Source organism: Varanus komodoensis, unplaced genomic scaffold (assembly GCF_004798865.1).
Source record: "Varanus komodoensis strain SLA01 unplaced genomic scaffold, ASM479886v1 scaffold1, whole genome shotgun sequence".
Classification (NCBI taxonomy): domain Eukaryota; kingdom Metazoa; phylum Chordata; class Lepidosauria; order Squamata; family Varanidae; genus Varanus; species Varanus komodoensis.
The window spans coordinates 13,005,728-13,025,273 of record NW_025335268.1 but is presented as its reverse complement, the minus strand read 5'-3'; the positions used below and the strand labels follow the sequence as shown (position 1 = coordinate 13,025,273).

General features: G+C 41.6%; 1 protein-coding gene across 10 annotated transcripts in view; it reads left to right on the top strand.

The window, feature by feature from the left end:
- DAAM2 (dishevelled associated activator of morphogenesis 2) overlaps positions 1 to 19,546 on the top strand; it is a 273,375-nt gene that overhangs the window by 144,082 nt on the left and 109,747 nt on the right. For all 10 annotated transcript variants that reach the window (XM_044442145.1, XM_044441957.1, XM_044442055.1 and 7 more), the window contains one exon: positions 2,388 to 2,477. In XM_044442145.1, coding sequence (XP_044298080.1) covers positions 2,388 to 2,477 — 90 coding nt within the window. The remainder of the gene's footprint in view (positions 1 to 2,387; positions 2,478 to 19,546) is intronic.

The following is a 19,546-nucleotide window of genomic DNA, read 5'->3' as shown; positions in this document are numbered from 1 at the left end:
GACTCAAGATCCCCAAGCATAAGTGACCCTGTATCCTTTGCACACATTTGACCTCTTGCTGTGTTCTCTGTCCTTAAGATCTGGCATGCATTCTCTCTCTCCTCTTTCCATTTGCCCCAAGAATGTGTTCCTGGCCCAAAGTTTTCTAATTTTGTATTGCAAGGATAAAAACGCCTTGCCTTGCTTGGCTGCCCGCTTGTTTGGAAACTCACTCTAAACATTTCCACATGGCTTGTGCTCTTCACGCACAGTTATATGTGTTTTTAAAAATCTTCCTCCCTCCCCTCCCCAGGCTTTCTCCTACCTTGGGCTGTTGGCACTGACCTAGCCTTGTTACTGTTTGTATTTCTTTTGTACCTTTTTGTGGCTGAAATCTCTCTGGGCCTTTAAATCTGTCAGCAGCTGCTACCAGGCTCAGTATGCAGTTTTAGTTCACTGTTTTCACAAGTTTCTGGATCCAGAAAGTTTTCCAAATGAGCTATTGTGGGACCATCTTAAAGAGGTATTGTCCCTGCTTTAGGGTAGGATTTTATTCTAATACCTCCGAAGTCCTCACAATGTCACCTTAGCATCAGGTTTCCTCTCTGCTTCTAAGGTTTTGCCTTGTTCTACATCACCCACCCCACCTAACCTGGAAAAAAGCCCTCTTATTTTCTGACAATGCGAAAGTGGGACAATTGACGAAATGGAAGGCTTTTCTGAGACAGAAGCTCTATATACAGTACAACCGTCTATATACTGTAACGCAGTGCAGCTTTTAACACATGCTATTTTAAAAACCCAGTAAAAGCTGCTGTATAATTTGTCTAGAGTGCATCTGAGCTTATATTTTTGTGAGGCAACTATTGGGAGGAAATTGGAAAATGAAAGGATGGGTTTGTGCCACTTTTGTCTTCAAAACCATTTTTTAAAACATGTCCTATGAGACACATATGGCAAAACTGGCACAGTTCATCTTGTGTACATATTTCCCTGCTTTCCCCCTAGCATTTGTTGAAAGGGCACTGTGAGCCTGCTTAATGGCCCAGGAATGGGGAGGCAGTGTCAGCAGGCATGGCCGCCCCCAGGGCTGGAGCAAGACCTGCTGCTGGCACTGCTTGGGAGAGAAGAGTGCAAGTTATCACCGCCGGGTGGGAGTGTGTGCCGGCATCACTAGGGATAGAAGTGCCACCACTGCTGAGCAGGAAGGAGCATCCACCACTGGAGCCAGCTTTCTCTCTTCCCCTGCCAAGGCTCAGAAGGGTTCTTCCAGAGGGTGAGGCATTGTGTTGTACCAAGGCAGGTAATCTTCAGGGCCACCAATCCCTCATTCTCAAGAATGGCCCCTTAGAGGGAGGCCTTCAGGCCAGCTGAGCTCTAGAGAGCTGCACTGGGAAGGTTCCTCAGAGAGCATGTCCTCCTGAAGCTTCACACTAGGCGGTCCTCAGAGCCAGGCTTCAGGTGGGCAGCACTGCAGGGACCTATGATAGGTGCTTTCTCTCCTTGGCTACAGTCAGGAAAGGGCCATTGCAGTTCCTCTGAGTTGTTGCCCATCCATGCCTTTTTCGGACCATGGTGTAGGAAAGATACCTGCAGCTGGTCCAGAGAGCTGCAGTGGCTGCTTTCCTGTAGCCTGCCACAGCAGGAGGGTGGCCAGCAGGACTCTTCCGGAGGAGCCATTCACCCTGGGCCTCACTTTGAGAAGCACAGGCAGCGGCTGCATCAGGATGCATGGATTCCCTGATGGTGAGACACACAAGATCTGCCACTCTTGCCAAGCTACCCCCTGAGGTATCTTGTCTCATAGGAGGGCCTGCCCTGGCCATGCCACTGATATCATCTATTGTATGCAGAACCTGGAATGTAGCTGTGGAACCCCTGCTCTGTGGAGATTGCATGAGCTGAACATCTCTGGGTAAAGTTAACGCTAACATTTTGACAAATCTGTACAGCTATTAAATTTTACTTTCATTTGTTGTTAACAGAACCAGATAAAGAAATATCATGTGAACTCGTAATTTCTAGTACATTCTGAAGCAACCAGTCCAAATCTATGTGTAGGGGTATAAGCAACAATAAAATCTGGAGTGCCTGATAAATTGTGGTATGTGATCCAGCTTCATACAAATGTCAGTGACTTACCTGGCCTATTAACATGATTCTCTAAGAGTTCCGTGGCAGGTCTTATAATCCTTATGCTTCAGCAGAATTTCTCCTGGAAGACACTGTATAGCTGTTCCACTGTGCTTAAATACAGTGCAGATATATTGCAAGGCAAAGCTGTGAGAGTTTAAATATCCTCTATTTAAGTGAAGGCCTGAAGATAAGGTTGGCCTTCAAAATTCTTTGTGAAACTTACTGTTACTGCCATTGTTATATATGTGTGTGCTTTTTCTTGTCGTTTCCAGGATGAATTGGATCTTACAGATAAGAACAGAGAGGCAATGTTTGCACTCCCTCCAGAGAAAAAATGGCAGATTTACTGCAGCAAGAAGAAGGTACTGTCTTCAGTTTAATTAAATTACAAAACAAATTTTGAGTTGTATTGCCATGTGCTTTTATCTCTGATAGTTTCCAGTTTCTACACTTATTGAGGATATCCTTTATTAACTTAAAGGGTATTCAGATTATATAGGGACAAATTCGTTCACAGTATGGACAGAGCTGCTAGGGATCCACTATCTACCTCTTAGATGATATTAAGGTTATGCTTTCCCTTTGAACATGTAGTGCAATATTAAAAGTGAGAGATCAAAGGGCAGGCCCACAGCCTCCTAGCTCCCTATTTTATATTGATGCTTCAAACACTTCCACATATAGACGTAACAGTTTGGCTCTTTCTAGGCATCTTCCAAATAGCTGGTGGTTATATGGGGACCCTGTCACCTTACTTCCACCTGTCTTGGCTTCTCAGATGCCGTGGCATCTCTGAACACATAGCCATGCAGTCATTGCAGGGCAGCCTTGACCAGCCTTGCCTTCTGGATGCTTCATCCATCTGTCCCAAGGAGTCATAATCTCAAACATTTTGAGGGCCAGATCATTTGGACCTCAACTCCCAGTGGTTCCAGCCAACATGCCCAGTGGTTATTTTGACTATTGTATTCCAAAACATTGAGGAAGACTTTTGTTAGGGGATTAGAAAACTCATTTTTTACTGTTTCAGCTCTGCATTTTTTTCATTTAGTTTTCTTTGTTAGAGGTCCCCTCCTAATTGCACCAGGCTCTGAAAAGCCTGAAGGTATCTGATTTATGCTCAACAGAAGCATTCCCTTTAGCTCACACAAATGCAACACTATGCCTAAGAGGAGGGGTTCTGTTACAGATCAGTAAATGGTTAAAGAAGACAAAGCAGATATGCAGTTAGGAGTGAGCAGTGGAGTGGCCAAGTTTGCTGATGACACCAAAGTATTCAGAGTGGTTAAAACCAAAGGGATTTTGAGGTGTTCCAAAAGGATCCCTTCAGACTGGAAGAATGGACATCAAAATGGTAAATACTGTTCAATGTAAGCAAGTACAGAGTGCTGCAAATTGGAGCAACTGTTCCCTCCTCCCCCACAACTTTAGGTATAGACAGATGGGATCTGAGCTAGTGGTGAGTAAGAAAGAGTTCATGGGATTGTGGCGGACAGCCTGATGAAAGTATCTATCCAGTGTGTGGCTACTGTGAAAAAGTTAAATTCCATATTAGGCATAATTAAGAAAGACATTGAAAATAGAAATACCAGGATCATAGTACCCTTATACAAATCAATCATGTGACTGCTCTCAGAATTCTGGTGTCTGTACCTGAAAAACGATATTGCAGAGTTGGAATCATCAAGGATTGGAGTCACTCCCCTCAGAGGAAAGGTTACAAGAGCTAGAGTCGTACATTTGGAAAAATAGTAAGAGGAAACATAATAGAGATGCATAGAATTATGAATAGTGTGGAGAAAATGGATAGGAAGAAGTTTTTCTCCCTCGCCTATAATACTGGAACCTGGCTCATGCAGCAAAGTTGATCGGTGGTAGATTCAGGACACACAAAAGGAAGCATTTCTTTTCATTGTGCGCAGTTAAACTATGGAATTAACTTTCAAAAGATAGTGATGGCCACCAATTTGCATGGCTTAAAAAGAGACTGAACACATTCATGGAGGAGAAGGCTATTGAGGCCTATTAGTCCTGATGGCTATATGCTACCTCCACTATCAGAGGTAGTATGCCTGTGTTGATCAGTTGCTGGGGAATATGGGTGGGAGTGTGCCACTGCACTAACATCTTGTGGGATCAGTGGGCAGCTGATTCACCACTGTGTGAACCAAATGCACTACTAGATAGACCTTTGGTCTGATCCAACTTGGTGGTTCTTAATGTTTTCAACCCTTAAAATAAAAGACAACCTTTCATGGTAGTTCATGGTTACTTCTCTCTGCTTTCATGTCTTGAAACTGAGCTGTTTCTTAGGCATTCCACAGTATTCATGTACTAACCATAAACTTTATATTTGCAAAAAATTCCAGACTATAAAAATGTACACAAGTCTATAATTTGCCAACTTGTCACACCATAGAGTCTGTGTTCTATCATGTGTGTTGTGCAATTATATCAGAATTAGTAAGAATAACTTACTCTAGCATTATTTTAAAAGTTTTAAAATGATTGTAAAGTTTTTGCATCATTGTAAATATTAACTGTACATCACCATTTGTGTTAAAACATAACTCTTGCATAAAGAAATAAAAACAAAAAAGTTTGTTCTGGGATTTTGCAAAACGGTGCTATGCATGAACTTATTATTCTTCATGTTGGTGCATAAGGCCCTACGTGAGGAAGACATTTCTATCTCCCAGTGGTTAATGTGCACATTAGGCTTTTTAGGGCTTCTGTTGTTTTGTTCTGGGTTTGGTTATGCTCTTTGTATTAAGGCCTGAGAAGTGTGATCTCGGACTTCACAGCAGCTTCTTCAACCCCTCCCCTTTCCCCAAAATGGGCTCACCTGGGCATTCTTCTCAATGGGCCTGGCTGTGTACATTCTTGTTGGCAGGCTCAGTTAGCTTTTTAAAGCTCCAATGGGGGAGGATCTGTTTATAGCCAACTTGCAGAATGCTGTATTCCTTCCATTGGCCAGGCAGGTTTGAGAGGAAGCAGCCATTCGTCTCTTGGATTTACCATATAACCTCTCCTCTTTTTCTTTTCAGAGGAAGTAGTAGTAGATCAGAATTTTTCTTTCTAAAGATGACCTCAAGAGCAAAGAACTGATAACTGTTCAGTTGCATTTAGAGACTTGTAGGCCAAATGGCAGATCAATCATCCTGCGTTAATGAGTTTTGTACTTTAGGCATAGGAATGTTGCTTTCCATTCAGCCACCTACAAGCAGGTTCTCCTTATAATATAAGGATATTATCATTGCGAGGAGCAAGCCAAAGGTCAGATTTGCCTACTGCATTATTAAATAGGCTATAGACAGCACCCAGTATTAACTAAATTTACTTGCCAGGTTCTTGCTTAGTTTGTACAATGTTTAGAGTAAGTCAGCTCCAAATCCCTCTAATTATATAAAACTGTGCAACTTTTCTCAAACAAGTCAGTACATTGGAATTCACATCTCCCTATCAACTGCATATTATTTATATTAGTCACCATGAAAAGAGACTGCAGTGGTAGTAACAGTAGTAGCATGTTATTATTATTGTGTGGTTATTAGTCAGAGCAGTGGTAGCAATAATAGCAGTATTGTGAGACTGTTTGTGCAATGGCAGATTCTTAGGAGCATAACATCATGAGAACAGTTAAGAAGATCTTCCTGCAGGCCGCTTCTACATGCTACTTGTTTAGAACCAGGCACACTGGAGTAATGGAACCACTGTTGCACTGCCGCCTCCTGCATGCGACTGGCATGATTTTGAGTTGATCTGTGTCACCTTTCTACTATTGGACCCATGATGTGAATGTTGGTGCTTCTCAAGCCCTATTCTCTGTGCTCGAAGCTATCTGTGCAAGCATACCTGTCTCTGCTGAGAGTGGCACATGGTCTCAGCAGTTGCAGAGTCACATTTGGGTGCGGCTCACACAGCTGCACCTCAACACAGTTTGAATCAAATATTCTAAGAGCTGAAGTTACAAACAAAGGCCCTGAGATGTGCAAAATAGTTAAGTCAGGGTAAAAACATTTTCCTCTGACAAACTATTTTTCTATATGCATGGAGTCTTTCCCCCACCACCAACATGGGAGAGTATTCAAACATGAAAACCCTTCCTCATGCAATGTCATCCTGATTTTAAGCAGCCTGTCTTTGCATAGGAGTTTAGAAAGACTCACAGCCTTGCAGAGACACACAGCTCAGTGGAGAGATCTTAATAAGGTGCACATAGTGCAAAGAATGATTTCCACTTTCAATCTGCATTCCTTTTTCACTTGAAGTGAAGAGATACATGTGAGATACGTGGCCAGGATGGTGACTTGCCTACTTTAAGTCTATTGCCCATCCTTTGAGTCTACTGCCCATCCTTTTCTGCCAGGGATACTGCACTGGGGCACCTTTGTTTCTGACTGCCTGCCTAACTTCATGCCAAAGCACCAGTGATGTCTTTTTCTGTCTTCCTAAGACTGGTGATACTTGAGACAAAGTTAGGAACTTTGTTGATTCTGGTGATATAGGTGTTAGCCATAGCTACACCACTGTCTCCTTCAGTGAACTGAAAACCCAGTGTTCATTTTTCAAATCCCTTCTTAAAGTACTTCTCCCATGGAGATTTTCAAAATAAACCTTCCATGATTTGGCATCTGGTATCATTTAAGGACATAGCGCACACAGCCTTATCATCTCTTCTCTCAGTATGCAAGTGCGGAGGTGGGGGGAGCCAAAATTTCTTAATATATTGTCTGTTTTAGACTGTGTCTTCCACTGTGTTTACGCAATGTTCACAAAATACAGATATACAATAAATCAGGATACTGTGTCTTTTCTTTGGTTTTAACCTCTAGCTGTCACTTTAAAAAGGCCTTACACAGCATCCATTACTGACCTTGCATGCTAAACAGTTTTTCCTTGGTGATTCATTTGGACTGTGTATTTTCAGCCAGTTTGTCAAGGGATCTTTCTTTCCTCTGCGTAGCTTCTTCACATCCTGTATTCTCAGCAAGAGAGAGATTGGTTGCTGCTATTTCTTGCCTTTCTGCTGTATTCAAGGGATCCATCTACTATGTATTGCTGCCAAAGTCTACAAAAAAATCCCATGGCCAACATGAAATTGCTAAAAACATTCTCTTGTGTGGCCTTTGTTCCTGAATAATAGAGTGATTGTTGTTGCTGTTGTTTTTAACTTTTAAAGCTGTGTAGAATTCATTAGTTTGGAGAAAACAATTTAGTTTATTAAAACAGCAGCAGCAGTAGCAGCAAAAGCAGACATTTACATGTGTTAATTCTCAGTTGTTGAATGGGGCAGAACAGTGGAAGGAAAGCACCTATCCATGCCTTGTCCTACCCCCTCCTCCTGCTCACAGATCTTGATGTAGCTGACCTGAAGATAGATGCCCTGCAACAAATCTCTTCATTCAGGCTCCAGACCTAGTAGGCTTGTAGCAGTGGCAGGTGTCTCTCTGAGCTGCCTCCAGGGTAAGTTGTAGGAGAAAGTACTGCCACCAATTTATGTCTACTCAATCAAGGAAATTCCCTAGATGGGTAGGTTTTCAGCCACAGCTGGTACTCCTGCCTCATTCTTCCAAGGAGAATGTGGACACAGGGATAAAAGGCTGGGGGAGGGGGAAGCAGGTAGTGCTCCCCCCTCAGATGGCACAGTTGCTATCAAAATATGCTTTAATTTAATGGGAGAACTCAGAACACAGCAGTAGTTTCCATGTTTTAGTGGAAATTCCCGTGCCAGAGTTTCTGGATACGGTCAGCTCCACTGTATCCTTGATCATTGATGTTTGGTGGAAGCTACATGTCATGGTGATCACATGGAAAATAGCTTTAATTACATCTACCAGCAGCAATTATTGGCACTTCTGCATAGATCAGAGATGCTGATAGGACTTGTAGGATGATTGTGATGCCATCCATGTACATGGATATTTGCAAAGAACAGGTTTGACAAATCCCTAGTATAAAGGGCTTGCAATCTAAAACAGACACAGGAAAACACAGGCAGGGATAATCAGGTGACATATATGTGATATTTCAGTGGCATATTCTTTTGATTAATTACACTAGGGTATTTGGGCCAAGTGGATATTGCAAATGCTACCTAAAAAAGCTGAGTTTTAAGTAGGACCTTGAAGGATGCAACAAAAGAAAGATGAAAGTATTCTGGGAGCACTAGACTCATATAGGGATGGACAACTCAGTCTCCTCCCAGTCTATGCCACTTTCTCGTGCATTTTGTTCCAAGTCTGCTCCATCTCTTCTACATTTCTATTATCGATTAAAACAGCATTTCATTTAAAAACAGTGCTTTATGAAAGCAGAATTACCTGCAAAAAAATAGTGCTGTATGGCCCAGAAGCGAAAACTCCTTGAACCTTATGTTGGTGATTCCCAAGCAACCGTTTGTAAAACATGGATGTGCACATCTCCCACTATTACAGAAAACGAGAGGGCCTGTTTTCCTGGGTGCAATGTGACAACTACTTTTCTTGATGAAGCCTTCATCATCATTTCACTCTGTACTTGTTGACATCAAGAGAGAAGCAATCTGAACTCTTTCTCAGGATTCCATCAAAGTACTGACATTCCACTGGAGAATATCCACTCTTAGATAAAACTCTAAAATGTCAACCATATTCTGGGGAACAGCAAAAGGGATGAGAGTTCTGTTTTTTCTCTTGCACTTTCTAACTTTCTCAGATTAAGTCACAGTTTCCGTTATGTAAGGCTAGCTCATTTGTTTATCTTAAGAACAAAGGTCGGTGAGGGTCAGGCCCTTCAAATTATATATTTATTTTTTAAACCTGAAGAATTTCTTTTTTTACCATGGGAAAAGCAGACAATATTTGCTGTTTCTCTACATTTCCCTTAAAGAAAAAAATATTTTACAGATGTCTAAAACTTCCAGTCAGGACTAATTTATCTTATCAGTTTGGAGCAAGAATAGAAAGAATAGGTCTAAGCTATGAACATAACTTGTCAGAATTACTCAGTGTGCCCAGGCAAGATACTAAAGCCACTCATTTAAGTCAGACTAATGGCTGTTTAATGCTCCCAGTTCTCCCATGCCACTGTAGGTAATGTTTGAAAGAAGTGAATTATACACAAGGTTGGAAAATGGCTGCTTCCTACATTAGTGTTGTTGGTCCCCATGGGATGACATTCCCATGGAAAGTGGGCTGCTTATGCTCCTCTCCCATAATTCTCTTCCATCAGATACTACTGGGAGCAGCCATCCTGGAATTGCTTCCTTCACTGGTAATGTATGAATAGGCTCCAAAGGCCAAGTTCCACAATCACTGATGGTATGATAACTGTTCTGTGCTGCCAGGCCATCACTCAACAGATGTAGTTATCATGTGGCAAACATGGTCAACTGTACTGGTATTTCAGATATTGAAATGTATTGCTGAAACTAAGGGCACTGGCAGGAAATGCCCAGGAGGGCAAGTGGTTCACCTCCAGAGTTGCCTGCACTTTCTTCTTCAGGATGGCTAGAGGAAGATGTCTCTTGGCTTCCAGAGCCTGATGCATCACCTGATTATTCAAACCTGATGCATACCTCAGTATAACTAGATTTTTGTTCATATTTGGGAGGCTTCTATCTTCAAACTTTACTGAAAAGACCAAGGAAAATTTCAGAATGGTCAGGGGAACAAGCAAGAGAAGCATACCCAACAACTATGTGTGACTGTTAGTGAAAGAAGACCAGAAAGACGAAAGCTGAATATTTTTCTGTGCAGTATCCTTACATATCTAAGTGCATGTGGACATGTATCTTGAAACCCTGAATGAGCCAGGATTTTCAGAAACGTATATACAGAAAAATGGATGAAACATTTTCTGTGAAATCCACAGAAACGAGATTTTGCTTTGTTAGAAATCCATTGGGTTAGTTTCCGAGCTATTAAGCAGTTCCCCATAACTATTCTCTTTGCCTTCACCGTTCATCTTTGGGGCTTCTCTATATATGAGAGGTTTAACCTGCTGCTTTACCAAGGATTCTTCCTCCATTTTCACTGCAGGAGGAAAAGTGTGTCTTTTGATCAGTGGTTTTCAACCTTTCTACAGCTGGGCACCAGTGCAAACAGGAAAACCACATCAGGGACTACTGAGACAGGAACAGAAAGCACCATGCACATAATAATACAGTATTCTGTGTATTAGTTTCCAAACACAATACCCAAAAGATGAAAATTCTCCAAAACATCAGAAACCAAGCAACAAAAAATGCCAACAAAAGAACAAAATACCGAAATTGGTGCAGCATGACTCGCACTGAGCTGTCTCTCCCCTCCCTGCCCCACCCCGGCCGCACTGGTGCACCCCCTGCAAATGTGATGCCAGCCAAGGAAGAGGTGGTGGAGCACATCCAGCCCCCACGAGTCTGTGGTGAGTGGGATGCGCCCCCCCCCGCCCTTCCCAGAATTTGCATTTCTGTGCATTCTGTTAACCAAGCAGAAGGTGATGCAGTGATACAGGTGAAGTATAGGGGAAGTGCAACTGCAAACTAGGTTTTCATTCCAGTTTGTTCCAGTTTGAATTGTCATATTGTGTTTTCATTGCTCTGAACCCCCAGCAGACTTTGAAGAGGCTCCAAGGGTGACAACAATATTGTGAAAACGCCCCATGAACTTTCATGAGTGAAGTACCATAAACGCACAATAAACACCTTGTATAGAGAAGGCCTTAATGTATCAAGGAAGCATCCTACTGATTAGTAAGGGGGCATGGAAGAGGGGCAGTCTCTGAGGGCAGTTCCACACTTTCCATGGATTACATGATAGTGGATAATTGCATCTACCTGTATGTTTCTCACAGCAGTATTTACATATGTAAAAACATGTGCACATTTATCTTGAAATCCTGAATATATATACAGCTGAATTGATGGGAAAATGTTTGTGAAATCCACAGAAAGCAGCAACATAATGCTTGTGTACCAATCCAGTGATCATATTTGCTGCAGAAGGCATTCACCAGCCCTGGGGTATGCTGATGGTTAAGTCATTCTTGTATAAGATTTGAGGTTGTGGTTCTCCATCTCTTGCTAGAGAACTTGTACATTTAAAATGAATAGCCAAGTCCTGCAAGAGATTAAACTTTTCCCAAATGGGGTTTTACCCAGGAACGTATGGAAGGGTCTGCACCAGAAACAGTTATTGTAAAGTTTAAGCCTGTTTTAAACACTGCAATTACACAGTTTATTTAAATCAGAGTCTGAGGTCTCTGAAAATGCTTGGGTTTAAGAAAATATGACCCTGGTCTTCGGATTTCACATAATGCACCCAAACATTAGCTTCATCCAGATCTGAAATGCTGGACCATTTCTGAAGACTGCTAGGTAGCCCCGATTGAAAAGCAAAACAAAAAAGATTTAGACTCTCCTCTTGTATACTAATTTATTTGAAAGAGAGTTATGAGCCTTCAAATGAAGCAAAGATTTGGCTCACTCAGTGTGCATGTGTGCGTGCAAGCACGCACGCATATGTGTGTCTATGCATAATGTTAAAAGAATGCATAACCCCTTTAAATCACATGCTCTGGAAAGTGTGATGAAAAGAATTTTGAGAGCAATTGAGATAACTGTGGCTTTCATTTTATATATTGCCACTAAAGTTTGGAGAAAATTGATCTCCTAGAAAGTGACCTGATGGAATTTTTTTTTTTTTTTTTGGTCTAGCCTTTCAATTTCTGTGCTCTGTGGGATGGCTTCGTAACAGGAAAACTAATAGTACCCTTCCCCAATTTATGCATTCAGAAATACTTCAACAGGCTGGTATTCATTCTCAATGGGCTTCTGCCAGGTAATATGGAAACATTATCTCATCTCTTCTGATATCTAATTGGGATGGACTGTAAAGCCTCCCAGTGGCAAGTGATGCCTTGGTCTCATGCATGGATCCTCTTGTCACTAGTATGATGCATATTGTTCATATCCCTTTTTCTTTATTCCTGCTGACCACCATTAAGGACACAGACATTCACAGTGCAATTGCCGGGATACAGAGCAGTCAGCCATTGTGTACAGCATGGCTAAGAGATTGCTTGCTGTGAAAATTGCTGGCTTTCATGGCCTACCTGACAGCAACGTGTGCTTCCATCCCCAGTCTCATGTCTGGATGAACTGGGCTGTACTCTCTCTAAGGGTGTATTAGAATTGTAACTACAATAACAGGAAGAGGGGCTGTCAAAGCAATTCTTTTCTTTTTCAAGTATCATTAAGTACCATATAATACATTGTAAGGATTGGAGATCAAGTAACTCCTCTGAACTGTTGTATTTCTCCAGCTGTGGCTTGCTTCAGTGGCTTTTAACCACTGTGTACCTCTCCTCAACTGAAAATATTGCAAGTATTATTATATTATTGTCTCACTGTAGTCATTTCTGCCTTTAGTGGTAAGTACACATATGAAAACTCTTGCTTGTTGGCACCGTTTAAGGTGTGTGGAGAGGACTTAAAGCCTTTCTTCTGTTGTTGAAATACAGAAATATATAAAAGTGAGCCAGAAAAGGAAGAGCACAGTACAAGGCTCCGATTCTTCCTTCTACCCACAGAAGAACAGTAATAAGTGATACAGTGCTATTTAAAATTTGTTGCAAGGACTTACTGTTGATTTCTAAAAATCAGTTAAATAAAAATGGATATTTGTTTTCTTTCCCACAAACTTAGGGAAAAGTTCACAGAAATCTCATCTCTGTTTCTGGAAGGGGGGATATTTGTTGTTTTCCCATTGTGTGCATGTTTCTCCTTAGAAACCTTGGGAATGTATATTTTATTCCATAAATGTCTAACGATACTTTGAAACTGCTAATCATGCATTATGGGAAAAATTGCATTGCAACCACATCTGCATGCAGAGCAACTTGGTTCTTGTGGTTTGTCCTGTTTAAAGCTGAAAACCCTTGTGGTTTGACTACCTTGGGGGTTAGGTGTGTGAGTAGTCAGAGAAATCTCAAATTTGTTTCAGTGTGTCATATATTTAGATCATGTTCCATGGTTTGGGGAGGGGGGTGTATATATTTTGCTCATTAATCAGGCAGAGAACACCAGCCAGGAAAAGTACAATCAGTCACTGTACAGAAGGACCATTCTTTTTGCTTCACTTTTACTTTCTTGAAGAAAGCTCTGTATTTTTGTAGATCTGAAGTTTTAAAGAAGGCTAAATCAGACCTTGCAGAACAGGGCCAAGCAGTGCAACCTTTGATTAAGTGCGGTCTTCACTGTAGAAATCAGCTTATCTGGTCCCAGGACATGGTTCAATGCCCTGCCCCCAAACTGTAGTTTTTAAAGTCCATGTTTGTCCTTCCTTCCATCAGTTGATCTCCTGGGGTCTTAGGTGCTTAGCTTGCTATTACGATTGTGACACCAACTATTACCTAATTACTTATGAAGTTTCATTTGATTTTTGAAAAAATAAATTCTTCTAAAAATAATGGAAATCATGACTGGCTGGGAGTTCAGTAGGCAGACTTCTTGGTTTTTTAATTTTAAATTTGGTTTCTTTTTTCTTAATATTAAGGATTCTGTTGAATATCAATTGTCGAGTGAACCTGGAAGAGGGCCTGTTGAAGACAGCTTCCATATTTACTCTACTCATTGACTACACTGTAGTTATATGGAATTGGTACATGGTTCTCATAGTGGTTATAGAGTTGTTGGTCTGAAGAATGAAACAGCTGCTTATAAAATACCACAGATTGACATCTGTTTTTAAATTTAATATTTATGCTATTCACTGGGAGTTTAAAGTGTGCTTTTCTCTAATATATTCCTTCATACATGGTCTGTTCATACAGTTGGGTAATTGTTTCCATATATTTATGCCCATGTGGCTTTGGAGAGTAGGACCCATGCGTTCCTTCTGCATCTCCGAGCACGAAAGAATTTTTTCACCCATGCTAAGTTGTCTTGCAGCCATCTGACATAAGATTTTCCTTGCTGATCAAGGTTCTGAAAACTGTTTAAAAATGCTCAATTTTGTGTTTGAATGGAAACAGTTCTGTTTCCCCAGAGAGCAGTAATTTGTGGGCCTCTCCGGATGATTTCTGATGCTTTGAAATTGTTCCCCAAGCAGCTGGATAAGAGAAAAGATGGGATGAGACATCCTTAAATGGTAGTTATGAGTAGTTGAATGTCAAATATGTCCAAGATGCTTGGGTCTTAGACTAGCATCAGTGGCCAAAGTGCGGGGGGGGGGGACCTCACCTGAATGTTGATGGAACTAGTAAATATTTTGTTAACTCATATTTCATGCACAAATTATAAGCTTACTTGAATGAAAGTTGAACAAGTAGTTCCCACTTAGGGGAAAATGACTCTCATTATTTCAGCTATTAAAATCTTACTGAAGTCTGATAAATGTATGAGCAATATTAGCACCTTTAAAAGAATGAGACTTTTCTAATCTGAGTTTTACAAAATAGAGAAACGTTCTGAGAGAACACAAACCCACATGCATGCACACGCATGTCTGGACCAGACTTCCCCAACCAGGTACCCTGCTGATATTTTGCACTAAGGCAAGAGGACCAATTATCTGGAATCTCGAGAATGGTAGTCCAAAATAATTAGAGGGCAGCAGGTTGGGGATGGCCGGACTAGATTCACACTCTGATAGAAATTGGTAAAATAATTGAATATGACAGAAGAAAATGAAAAACAAGGTTTTGCTTGATGAGATAACAAAATATGTCAGCTGTGAAAGGCTCCAGTCATCAGTGCTGAATTATGAATGCAGAATAATCTTACCTCAGATTTCTTTCAGTAACAGTTCCAAACACGGCTGTCTCCTTCCTGGATCTCAGAATACACATGATTCATCTTGAATTTTAGTGGTGGTGTCATAGGAATTTTGGTTTGCAGAAAAGTCTTTGCATTTTTAGTAACATTCAGACTGGGCCTTGCTGTGCAGCAGAGTGAAGCAACCTGCTTCAAGATGGCAGCCTGACAGGGGAGTTGATGAAGAGTGGACACGACTACGGAAAATGCAACAAAACCTTCTGAAGTCTTAGCCTTTATGGGGTACGGTGTCTGGGCTCTCCTTTGTGCATCAAAGTACTTTAATCAGGCACTGAGCTGGCAGTTACAGGATGAGCAAAACAGAGAGATAAAATACTGCTTCACAGACTTTACTGTAGTGTTTGACTAGCACACTATTTCAGTTTTGCATGTCCTTTGCTCACACACACCTTGAGGAGGTCAGGCACATTTAGGAAGCACATCTTGGATAGCAATAATTGCTTTCACTGCTCATATACAAGATACCACACAATCTGTAGACCTGGCTGGAATGACCTTGATTTAACCGCATATAGATTGGTTCTTGGTGTCTGTTGTACTCAAGTAACGATAAGATTATTTTCTAAAAATAATATGGCGCTTATTAACTGTGTATTGTGTGTGTTTGTAGAGAAGCAAAGATAGGGGCTAAGGTCTGCAACATACAAATAGTTTTTGAATGTTCTAGAACCCCAGTGGCTGAAATTGAGGAAGCTCCTAAAATAACTACAGACGGAATTAAAATGTATCTTAAATGTAAAGCATATAGCAGAGGCTTGTATTTTACCTTGCTCTAGTGAAAGTGTGCATGGCTCCTATTTTGACTTGAACCACCATACTATGGAAGGGGCAGTATAAATCTCCTCCCATTGTTTTTTCCCCCCTAAAAAATTCTCTCACCCCTAGGTGATAAGGAGGAAGAGGAGTAAAAGTGTCTATTAGAGCCATTGGAAAATCCCCCCTTTTAAATCCCCCCTGTGACAGTAGGTATAATTTAGAAGTTCTGAACTGGGCCATACATGCATCCATTAAAGAAAGGTCAGGCCTATTTACATTCTATTTAATGAGCATCTTGGCTCACGTTTCTAGCACCTAGAGCTTTCCTCCTTTTTAGTATCATGAGATCTCAGTGCTATCTGTTAGGAGAAATAAGGAAATTGAGCCAGGGCAGTGTTTTTAGGGCAAGGCATAGCTGTCTGTAGCTAAGGAAGGATTGATATGCCACATTTGTTCCACCCACGGACCCTCAGGTTCTAATTTTTCAAATGTTACATGTGGTTTTGTCCAGAACTTTTGAGAATTTTTCTTTAAAATTTCACAGGGAAATTTCACAGCATTTATATGCACATTTCACCATGTGTATGAAATGTGAATGAATGTGTGTGTGTGCAATTTTGCTTAATATACAAATTTGGTCTAAGCAATTTTTACAATATAATGCATAAACATAATTCACTGATATGTATATTTTTGTGCCTTTTTGCCCATGAACTCTATTGTAAACTTCAGAGAATGGAAATTTGGAAAGAGAACTAAGCCTCAGTTCTCACCGTGTTCAGAAATTTGAAATCAGCTTATATTGAAATATTAAATGACTGAATTTTTCTCACATTCTTTCTTGTAGCTATTTAAAAACCCTCAGAAGCTTTTGCAATCCTTAAGATCCTGTTATTGACAAGGCATGTGCCAGAATCGACGGGCTGGCCCACAATTCTATGTACTGTTGATGCCAAAAAGTTGCTTCATTAGGCTTATGTAAATTTAATTATTGCACCTAGATGTGTATAGGGCAGAAGTTATCCCAATGAGACAGTTTAAAATGTAAGTTTGTAAGCCGCCCCGAGGCTTCAGTGAATGGGTTGGCATAGAAATTTTCTTAATAAATAAAAAATAAAAAATAAATCTTGCTGTGTGCCCAGTACAGATGTAGTCTGGCAAGTGGAGAGTTAATGAGCATGTACATTCTTGGTAGCCTTTGCATCCCGTCCTGCATACAGTCTATTAATTGCCTTTGAACCATACAGCTGGGGCTTCCATTCATACTCTGAGTGCAGGAAATCCACTACTGTATCTCTTCTGATAGGTGGCTGTTCCTGATCCGTTAGAACTCTAATATCTCCAGAAAATTAGAAAGGTCATATCAGAATATGATGTGGACGCATAAGGCAGCCACTTTTCTGAAGCTATGCAGGCATGAAACCCCATGTATGACTTCTGGAGTTCCATGATGTTAGAAAGGAAGAATGTAAATGTTATCAATAAATAAATCCAATTCTGTTGTAGAACTGATCAAGAAGTTCTTTATTTTGTGGAAGTACCAGTTGACTCCTCTTTGTTTCTGCTGATATTGCAAACGGTTTCACAAAGCTATTAATCTAATTCATGCTGTTTAAACCATTTCTAACCAATTTTGGATCTTACTGAACTAAATGGGCTAAGTGATGGGCTACTTACTCTTGTATTCTGTGGTGTGATATTAAGTGGATAATTACATGAATGAAAGAAATCAAATGCACCCCCATACCTGGCTGATGATGGCTGGAGAGAATCATAGAAACATAGAAAAAGAGCTAGTCAGAAGGGACGTCCCGGCCATCTAGTCTGACCCCCGGCTCCAGCCGGCTCCACTCACAACATGCCACCATGTGCATGCCCAGCCTGTCTTTGAACACCTGCACCGATGGGGCCTCAACCACCTCTCGTGGAAGCCCATTCCACACCCTCGGGGTCCTAACTGTCAGGAAGTGCTTCCTGGCATCTAAATGGAACCTTGGCTCCCTGAGCTTGGCTCCGTTGGAGCATGTCCTGCCTTCCTCTGCAGGGAAGAACAGGTCTCTACCCATCTCCAAGTGACATCCCCTCACATACCTGTATGTCACCAACAGATCCCCTCTGAGTCTTCACTTCTCCAGGCTGAAGAGACCCAGTTCCCTCAGTCTTGCCTCGTACCCCATCCCCTGCAAACCGGCCACCAACCTTGTGGCCCTACGCTGCACTGACTCCAACCTGGCTATATCCTTTCTGTAATGAGGGGCCCAAAACTGAGCACAATACTCCAGTTGCAGGTGCACCAGAGTTGTATAGAGTGGTAGTAATACCTCTCTCGATGTAGAAGCCACACTTCTGGCTATGCAACCAAGGGGGGTGTTTGCCCTCTTGACCACCGCATCACACTGCTGACTCATGTTTAGCCTGCAGTCAACCAGTACCCCGAGGTCCCTTTCACAAGTGCTGCTCTCCAGCCACTTGTCACCTAACCTGTACTTATGACACCTATTCCTATGCCCCAAGTGCAAGACCACATTGAACGCCATCCTGTTGTCTCCTGCCCACTTCCATAGTCTGTCCAGATCCTTTTGGATCTGGAGTACCTGCTCCTCAGTTGTGGCCACTTCTCCAGTTTTAGTATCATCTGCGAATTTGATCAGCAGACTGTTCACCCCTTCTTCCATGTCATTTATGAAAAGATTAAACAGGATCGGCCCCAGGACAGAGCCCTTGGGGACCCCACTTGTCACTGGCCACCATCCCAATGATTCCCCACTAATGGTTACCCTCTGCTTTCAATCATCACAGTGTATTAAATGGTTATGAACCTTTGTTGTGATTAGGCACATGTTCAAGTGTATGCCCACAAATGTGTAAATCAGTATATTCCTTGGATGCATTCACCATGGAGGGTTTCTTAGAATTCTCAGAGAAATAGTCATTTCATCTATCCCCAGACACATTGATTTAAAACTATTTTGGAATGCATATTGAAAAAACCACTACAAAATGGTTTGGTAAATACAGAATTAGACAACAGTGACCCAGCTGTTGTTGTTGTTAGTTGCGAAGTTGTGTCCAACCCATCACAACCCCATGGACAACATTCCTTCAGGCCTTCCTGTCCTCCACCATCCCCCGGAGTCCACTTAAGCTCACGCCAACTGCTTCAGTGAATCCATCTAGCCACCTCATCCTCTGCCGTCCCCTTCTTCTTTTGCCATCTATTGTTCCCAGCATTAGGTTCTTCTCCAGTGAGTCCTTCTTTCTCATTAGGTAGCCAAAGTATTTGAGTTTTATCTTCAGTATCTGGCCTTCTAAAGAGCAGTCAAAGTTGATCTCCTCTAGGACTGACTGGTTTGATTGCCTTGCAGTCCAAGGGACTCGCAGGAGTCATCTGCAGCACCACAATTCAAGGCCTCAGTTCTTCGGCGCTCAGCCTTCCTTATGGTCTGCCTTTCACAGCCACACATTGCAACTGGGAAAACCATAGCCTTGACTATACACACTTTTGCTGGCAGGGTGATCTCTCTGCTTTTTAGTATGCTGTCTAGATTTGCCATAGCTTTCCTCCCAGGAGCAAGCGTCTTTTAATTTCTTGGCTGCAGTCCCCATCTGCAGTGATCTTGGAGCCCAGGAAAATAAAATCTGGCACTACCTCCATTTCTTCCCCTATTTATTTGCCAGGAAGTGATGGGACCGGATGCCATGATCTTAGTTTTCTTAATGTTGAGTTTCAAGCCAACTTTTGCGCTCTCTTCCTTCACCCACATCAAGAGGCTCTTTAGTTCCTCTTCACTTTTTGCCATTAGAGTGGTATCATTTGCATAGCTGAGGTTGTTGATATTTCTCCCAGCAATCTTAATTCCAACTGGTGATTCATCT